The sequence below is a fragment of the Frankliniella occidentalis genome, unplaced genomic scaffold, assembly GCF_000697945.3.
Source record: "Frankliniella occidentalis isolate FOCC.00 unplaced genomic scaffold, Focc_3.1 Scaffold170, whole genome shotgun sequence".
NCBI lineage: Eukaryota > Metazoa > Arthropoda > Insecta > Thysanoptera > Thripidae > Frankliniella > Frankliniella occidentalis.
In genome coordinates, this window is record NW_026267296.1 from 423,804 (window position 1) to 432,248 (window position 8,445).

The 8,445-nt window shown below is 35.6% G+C and overlaps 2 protein-coding genes across 2 annotated transcripts in view; both read left to right on the forward strand.

The window, feature by feature from the left end:
* The window catches only part of LOC113214149 (uncharacterized), a gene marked incomplete in the record, with an annotated part of 21,452 nt that extends 16,635 nt beyond the window's left edge, over window positions 1-4,817 (forward strand). The window contains 4 exon segments of the mRNA XM_052271728.1: window positions 44-326; window positions 434-573; window positions 678-828; window positions 906-4,817. Of these exon segments, the coding sequence (XP_052127688.1) occupies window positions 44-326; window positions 434-573; window positions 678-828; window positions 906-1,777 (1,446 nt within the window).
* A 273-nt stretch (window positions 4,818-5,090) lies between these two features.
* On the forward strand, window positions 5,091-7,734 carry LOC113214659 (sesquipedalian-1-like). The gene is made up of 4 exons (XM_026434104.2): window positions 5,091-5,250; window positions 5,560-5,768; window positions 5,855-6,043; window positions 6,124-7,734. Exons 2-4 carry the CDS (start codon window positions 5,564-5,566, stop codon window positions 6,432-6,434), a joined length of 705 nt encoding a protein of 234 aa, XP_026289889.1. The 5' UTR covers window positions 5,091-5,250; window positions 5,560-5,563; the 3' UTR covers window positions 6,435-7,734.
* Window positions 7,735-8,445: the final 711 nt, after the last annotated feature.

Sequence of the window (8,445 nt, forward strand, 5' to 3'; positions counted from 1 at the left end):
AAATTGTTTAACTCAGTTGACGAGCTTTTTCTTTTGTTACTAGACTATGCCTTGGGGTCCTTTGTCTGTGGTCCAAATGGAATCCCCTTTAGAGTCTAATGACGGACCAATCTTATGGATAAGACCAGGTGAACAGCTTGTGCCAACAGCTGATATGCCTGCAAAGTCCCCGTTTAAACGAAAACGCACGGGTATCAATGAGCTAAGAAACCTCCAGTACTTGCCGCGTCTTTCTGAAGCAAGAGAGTACATGTTTGAAGATCGTACCAAAGCCCATGCAGACCATGTGGGTCATGGACTGGATCGAATGACTACGGCTGCAGTTGGTATGTAATTCAAATTAATTTAGGTTCAGCGTTTTGATCCAACCATTGTGCTAACGGTAAACATGTATGCAAGTATAATAACAAATATTTTTTGTTGTGGGCACTAGGTATTTTAAAGGCTGTGCATTGTGGCGTTCCAAGCCCTCAGAATCGAGTCACAAAAGATGTTGTAGCGTTCTATGCTGCAGATTTCCCTGACCTTGTGGAAAAATTGCAACTTGACCTTCATGAACCACCTATATCACAGGTGAGTGTCCTGGTATTTGTGGTTTCTATTTATTTCAGTCAATTATTATTATTTTGGTACTTTGAAAGAAAGGCTATTTCCTTAATTTTAAATGTTGGTTTCAGTGTGTGCAATGGGTGGAGGATGCTAAATTGAATCAACTGCGAAGAGAGGGTATACGATATGCCCGAATCCAACTGTATGACAATGACATTTATTTCTTACCACGCAACATCATTCATCAGTTTCGAACAGTAACTGCTGTGACAAGCATTGGTATGTTCTTACTATATCCTGTTTTATTCTTCTAAATTTATTCCAACCTAATCTGATCTGATGTAATCTACTTTTAGCATGGCATGTCCGCCTGAGTCAATATTATCCAGAGTCTCTATTGAGTCAAGACATTAAACACTCAAGAGTAGTCACTGGAGTTAACAACTGCCATATTTTTAGAGAGAAGAAAGATTTGCCCGACCAACCTATGAGATCACATCAACCTATGTCTTCTGATTTTGTCTTGAGTGAAACATCAAGTGATGAGGAAAATTCTTCACCCCGCAAGAAACCTCGTCGAAGATCATCATCTTCCCCAGATGTAAGGTCAGATCATAAGAAAACGTCTCACAAGGATAAGAAAGAAAAAAAAGTTTTCGACAAGAAAAGCGATAAGTCTTGCAAAGGTAGTCAGTCCAACGGAGGATTGGAAACAATCCCTGTTAAAAAAGATTTTATTAAATCAACCACTGAAAATGGTAATGCCTCTTTCAATGGTGTTTGTGTCCCATCAGAGCCTAAGCCAGTGGATAAGATACACAAAAGTGTTTCCTTACCGAGCTCAAATTCTAGTAAACATACCAACAGCAAAGATCATAAAGTGAGTTCTAGCTCTAAGCATCATGGGAGCAGCAGTAGCAGTAGTCAAAAGCATAAAGAAAGCAAGCACAGTAGCAAAGAAAGCCAAGTAGACGGTTCCAAAAGCAGCAGTAAATCTAAATCAAGTAGCAGCAGGAGTAGCAGTAAGCATAGAGACAAGCATGGAAGTAGTTCCAGCTCATCCAGCTCAACTTCAAGGCTGAAAGAGAATAATGCTGTTCGTAATCTGTCCGTGGCATTAGAGGAGAAAACACTTCCCTCTGATTGTGCAAGCCTAAATGATACTGTTAAACCATTGATGTCTGAGTTTAAAAAAACCAAAGACTCAAGCGATATTGGCAATACTTGAGGTTTGGTTAGTATTTGTTTATTTCATATTGCAATGTAGGAGTACATAAATATATCACCGTTGAGTACAGCACTTACATTAAGGTCCAGAAATTATATTATGAGTTTACAATACCACTGATAGTGGTACACTTTGTTTTGTGTATAGAAGTATATCTTTGTTTCTCTTGCTATTGTTTTGGATCGAGTGGACAGAAATGCTTAAGTACATATTTTATTTTTATTTTTTTCTTCAATATAGCATTGACTGTAGAAGCCACATGGTTTTACTTTTTCAGATTGTTCCCCTTTGTTAGGCTTTTGTATAATAGTATATTTTAACTCTTTCTTTTTTGTTGTTGTTGTGGAGTCCTTGTAGGTGTAGGTAGATATTTGTTGACTGCCAAATGAATTAATTTACCAGTAGTTTCTTTTGTCTTTTTAAAAATCTTTGTTTTAGGATGCTGTGTTGTATGTTTCAGGCAGTTTTGTTTTGCCCTCTGTCTGCAAAGATTCATTCTTAATTGAAAGAAAGGAGGTGGAATGAAACTAAAGATTATCTGCCTTTGACATGATTTTAACTCTAGCTTTGTCTTATTTGTGACCTTAGAAGAACTTCTTCTCTGTACCATTTATTCTTGACTTATGTCTTTATCATTTCAATTCACTTTTGCTCTAGACATACGTTCTCATCTGTTTCTTTTTTGTTGAGGACTGTTTTACTTTCTGTTGCCTTTTGATTAAGTTGATGAAATCAGCTACCTGTAAATTGTTCCCTTTCCTTTTATATTTGAATCCTCATCAATTTAGTTAAATCAGTGAACTGACAATTTGGCTGACTTCTAAAGGTCTTACTACGAGGCTGTGGATTGACCTTTGAAACTGTGAGGTTAGGTCTCTAAAACAATTTGTCGACATATTTTAGTTAGATACCAATCATCTCTACATCCATTGAAAAAAAAATGAAAAATCCGGTTATTAACTCTGTGGGTGCTGTGTATTAGGTGCTGCTAGTTATGCATTATTTTGTAGTCCTAACTTCATCTATGTATGATACCACAAAATGTGCGTCAATGCTTTGTAATAGTACATTTATGTAGCCTTTGAAAGTTATTCATCACATGCTTCCAGCTTACTAATATGTAATAATCATTTTACCCTTAGTTGCATATGGTTAGTTATCTTCAAGCTTTATTTACCTACTTAGCACTCTGAGCCATTTTCAATGCTATTTTTTTGTGTCTCTACCATCATCTCTTGAGGTCTGCTTTCCAGATACTGTAGCTCCTAAAAGTATGCCTTTATCACAAAGCACAGCCTGCCAAAGCTTATTTATTGCATATATTTTCAAATTATTCTAATTTTTAAAATAAGGGAAATTTGTACTAAAGTCAATCCCACAACATCAAGCTAGCAAAATCAATGTTTGGTAACATTTTAGTTTTTTTCTAATCTTTTTTCTCTTATTATTTGTGCTCTAAGTTCATCACTTGGCGTAGTATTCTTGAAGAAATAATGGAGACGGTAAAGATTAAATTTATCTAAGCTGCAAAATAGTATTTGTTGATTAGGTTTTAATTGTAGTGTGTTTCCTCTGGCATTTCTTTCAAGTTTGTTTTAGTGGTCTTTTAAGAGTAATGACATTTATTTTGAACCCCCGTCACTTTATATTTAACTTATCAATCATTGTGAAGGTACAAATTTAATTTATGTTATAGATTTAGCTGGCATTTGTATTAATGAAACATACTTTACTTAGATGTTTGTTGTGTTGACAAATAAACATCTGTTTTATGATACATGTTGGAAATAGGGGCTTAAACTGTTTCTAGGTTGTAACCATTGATATGTTGCCTAGAGGTTTGAGGCTTCATCTTAATCGAAGCACTGTTACTGTAGATCTTTCTTCATATGGCAATAATTCAGTTGACGAGCTTTTGCTCTCATCATTCTGCGTACATCACAAATTTTGCTATTGCTACAATGCCTTTGTAGGGCTAATTAGACTGATTTTCCTCCCCCTAATTTGTTCATTTTTTTAATATCACAAGTTAAGGCAAGAAAATATTTTTTTCTCTAGACTTTTTAAAAATTTGGACTTATTGATTTTTTTTAATAGGCAGGCATATTTAGCTTGGCAAAAAATGATGAGCTTTTGTTAGAACAGTATTTGAAGTTCTGTGCTTGTCAAATATTTCTAATTGCAATGTTCAGCCTCATAGTCTGATGCTTTGTCTTGCCTTATTTCTTGTCTCCCCAAAAGTAGCTTTCCCTTTTTCGATTGGAAAACTATTTTGTTGCCGGATTTTAGATTTTGATTAATTATGAAGTCATATCAACTCTTGAAGGGCACATGGTACTGTACTAATAACTAACAGCTATTTGTTGACTGACAAAAACTACAACCTTTGTGCTGAGTGGCATCAATTCCCCACTGAAGAAATTATTGTTCTTTTTGTTGACCTCCTGACGTAGTACAAATAATCATTAGAATTTTGCTGTTGGTAAGAAACAAAATCCTATATGGTGCTATGTAAATGTACTTTGAAGAAAATTGTCTCTATATCCTTCGTGGTTTTTTTGAAAACATCTTGCAAGGGTTGTATCAGTTCTTTAACAACACTGATAATGGAGTTGATCATATTATCCCATAACCAACAGGTACATAGTTGAGATGCAACACTAGACAAATTTCAAGTCTGTTCATTTTATGTCTTTCAGTGCCTGATTTTTGTGTAGTTTACATTTATAGATGATTTATGCATTGTTCAATGATGTTATTTTTTATGTAAAGTTCAGGCTGGGTGGTCTAGTGTAAGTTTATGAAGACTGGGTTTTCTAAACAATTAAAAAAAAAATACTTAATAAAAATTGGATCTAAGAACGTACTTGATTATTTTGGAACTAAGAGGTTTGATTCATCTTCTTTCTTGAAAATTAATTGAAATGTTGCTGCTCCCAAAAGTTCTCCAAAGACCTTTGTGTAACCCTAATAACTGATTAAGTATTGATCTGTCGGCAATAAGATTCTTCTGAATAAATTGTAGGTGAATGATTTTATAGCCATTTTCATGAAATGCTTTAAAACCCCAGATATTGCTGTCGTTTTCCACATGATTTTAAGAAGGCCTTTTTAGGCAAACTATTTATTGTACAAGATGTTTATATTTCACTAGAGAAAAGTGGCCTTTTTATGTTGTTACAATTGTTTGTGAACAGTAAATATGATACACAAAAATATGTGCTTTTATTGCAATTTTTGTGACCTAGCAATCCTATTTTCTTTGACATGTTTCCCACTACAAGTTTCTACTGACATTTTACCCATTCACCCCCTCTCCTCCTCTCCCCCCTCCTCTTCCTCACCACCACCACCCATCCCCCCTCTACTTCACTGAATAAGTAAACACCGACCGAAAATGTTGGAACTTTTGCATCTTCGTTGAAGGGCCATACATGAGACTTTCCACCTGAAGTTAAACAATCGCTTTACAGGTAGGAAAACTAAGCAATTGCAGTATCTACTATTGCAGTACTCTTCTTTAGTCGGAATGAGTGAATTTTGTATTTCAATATAACCTAACTGTGAAATTTGTTACATTACCCGTTAGTATTTACTGACAACTCTCCTGGGCCTTAAAATTCCGGCACAATTGTGTTTTTAAAGTAGTCTTCTCATCCCAATTACATTAGCTCGCTTATTTTCGTCTACGGATTCACATATCATAGAGCACTTCTAACTCTGCAACATATTTTGGTTGTTGGTAAGGTTTCTATGTATTTTAAATTTTGTAACTTTTGCAGGAAAATGAAGATTAATGATAAAAATTTATCAGCCTTTGCATCATCAGCTACTCCCGTTGACAAGGAAGGATGGATGGTGAAACGGGGAGAGGTTAATAAAGCTTACCAGCGTCGATGGTTTGTTTTAAAAGGGAATTTGTTGTTTTACTTTGAAAAGAAAGGAGAGAAGGAACCTGTTGGCTTAGTTGTTCTTGAAGGCTGCACCATTGGTAAATTCTATTTCAGTGCAATGTCGACTAATCTCCCCAAATTATAGATATAATACATACTTACGTTGCTGGTTGCTTTTTTACAGAACTTGCCGAAGATGAAGAACTGTATGGTTTTAAGATTGTATTTCATGGTCAAGGAAATCGATCTTACTCACTAGCTGCCGACTCCCAAGAATCAATGGAACAATGGATGAAAGCGTTGGCCTGTGCTCCGTATGATTATATGAAATTAATGGTTGCTGAGTTACAAAGGCAACTGGATCAAATGGATGGTAAGTTGAGCAGATTATAAACTAGTCATATGAATTATCTTTTACAATTTGACACTAAAATTGTATTCCTGATCCTTCAGACTGCAGTCCAGTTCTCCCTACTACAGATGTGGTTGAGATGAGAAGGGGGGAAGCTAGCGACTCACCACAACCACCACCTAGGCAACGTCACAATCCCTTTAATCGCACAAACTCTGAAGGAATGAGGTCACACTCTGTGCGATCAGCACCTGGTAGAACAGATGCTGCTTCCCGTGCATCTTGCCGGTCCTCTGTAGATATTAATGTGCGCCGATTGACTTTCCGAGAACTCCACACGCTATATGGAAGACGAGTTCTTAGCGATAGAAATGAGTGGCGACACAGTCGAAGACAAGATTCTCTTATTTAGTGGCTCATTATAGTGAAAGGAAAGTGTTAACAATTTGCTTGATATCAGTTTGGGTTATGTTATTCAGAAGACATTCATTTAAAGAGAATTTTAACCTTGCATTCAGGAAGTTATATTCTTGTAGTTGTGAGTAGTTTCTACTCACCTTGCAGTTTTGGCAAAACTCTTCAGAAGCTGCTGATTCCATTTTGGCTGTGTATGGACTTAGAGTAGTTGGTTGACACACTAATATCATTGAAGGGAGAAAATAGACTTTAACAAGGGACTTAATGAACTATTATTTTAGTCGTATGTAATTAGAAGAGCTGATTTCCGAGAGCAAAACACTAGGGCTCAAAGCAAAGTCGAAAGCAAAAATCAGGTGGTTCTTGGCGCGCCTACAGCATTATCATTATCTGCTAAATATTATTATTTTCTTTATTGTCAGTGAAATTAAACATTATTGCAGCTGTGTTAAGGTCTTAAATAATCGCTTTCGACTACACTCTCGGGAATCAGCGCTTCTAATGATATACAACTTCTATCCAGTGCTACAATATGTGTTGTGCTAGCCAAAGGGTCATGTAACTGTAATTTTTGATGTTTATTCTGTACATTCATCTTTGTAGAGTGTACATAGGTCTTACTTGCTATCCATAAAAGGATGTCTGTGTTTTAGATACGTAGTTATACATTTATCAAAATTTAATGTAATGTAAATTAATGGGTTATCTTCAATTTACTACACCAGTTTGTGTTGAAATGAATTTCCAGTTACAGTCTTTGAGAGAGAAATTTGTACCACCCGTCTTTCTATGAGATGGAACGGAAGCCGTCTTTACTGTGCATAAATGAGGTACTAGATTGGGATGTGGTAGAAAATTTGAAGAAGTATTAAAATTGTGTAACACTTTCCATACATCTCTTTTTCTGCTGGCAGATTGAAGAGAAAACATGGAAGTTGCAGATTAAAATTACTCTTACATTTATGTACTTTCTTTATTTGCACACTCTTCTGAACTGAAATTCGACCCTGCCTTGTACTACATATTTGTCTATCAAAATGTTATCACCTTAATTCCGTAATTTTTCTTCTTTTGCAAATATAATTTATGCAGGCTGATCAAAAACTGTGTCTCCCTGTAGATGTGATCACTAATATTTTAATTGTTAAATTTTATGAATTTTATCAAAGGCATTTGTATTAGGGTAGGTCCTGGAGGGGTGGAGGGTCCCCCCTAACTAGTTTACTATTTTTTACAATTTTTATTGAAAAATGGCTTTGAACATTTAAAGATTAATAAATATTGTTCAAAATTAATTTTAAAGACCACAGTGGTCTAGAAATGCTTCTTGTTGCTTCCTCATGTGTTATCTGAGGCTCTTGCTCCAAATATAAGTACTACTTTGTCACACAACAACAAATTTATATCAAAACTTTGTCATTTCAACGTTGATTCCACCATTTCGACATTAGTGAAACTCTCCTCTGTAGCAATTTTCCTATAGTTTGAGTTCACTGATAAGGTGTTAAACTAGCCCACCCTCTCAAAAGCTCAACTTTTGACTTTAACTATAATGGTATTCCTTAGGATACATCAAATACAACAAGGCATTACTTGTATATAAACTCTGTTCACTACCTACAATTCTTGTAAGTTAGCATCAGAAGGTTAAACACTTTTAATGGTCTACGGTCTGTTATTAGAACCTTGAGATGTCAAAGTGAAAGGTCAGAGAAACTAGGATTTTATGTGTGATAATATTTCTCCTTTGTCTAAACAAATATTGCCCCATACTTGATGTAACCAAGGAAGAGGGGTAACAGTTTTGTTGAAGTGTATGACATTTGAGCACTTCAGAAAAAGAGCTGCTGGATAGAGCACCACCACCACCATTCATTCTCAAAAATTAGACAGACTGGTAGCTGGCAGGAAACACTCGCGTTGGGAGCAAGAGCCTGAGGTACACAACATTTCTAAGCAGTAAGGAAAATTTCTGAACACCTCTAGCCTGCTAAAATGTTTTAAAA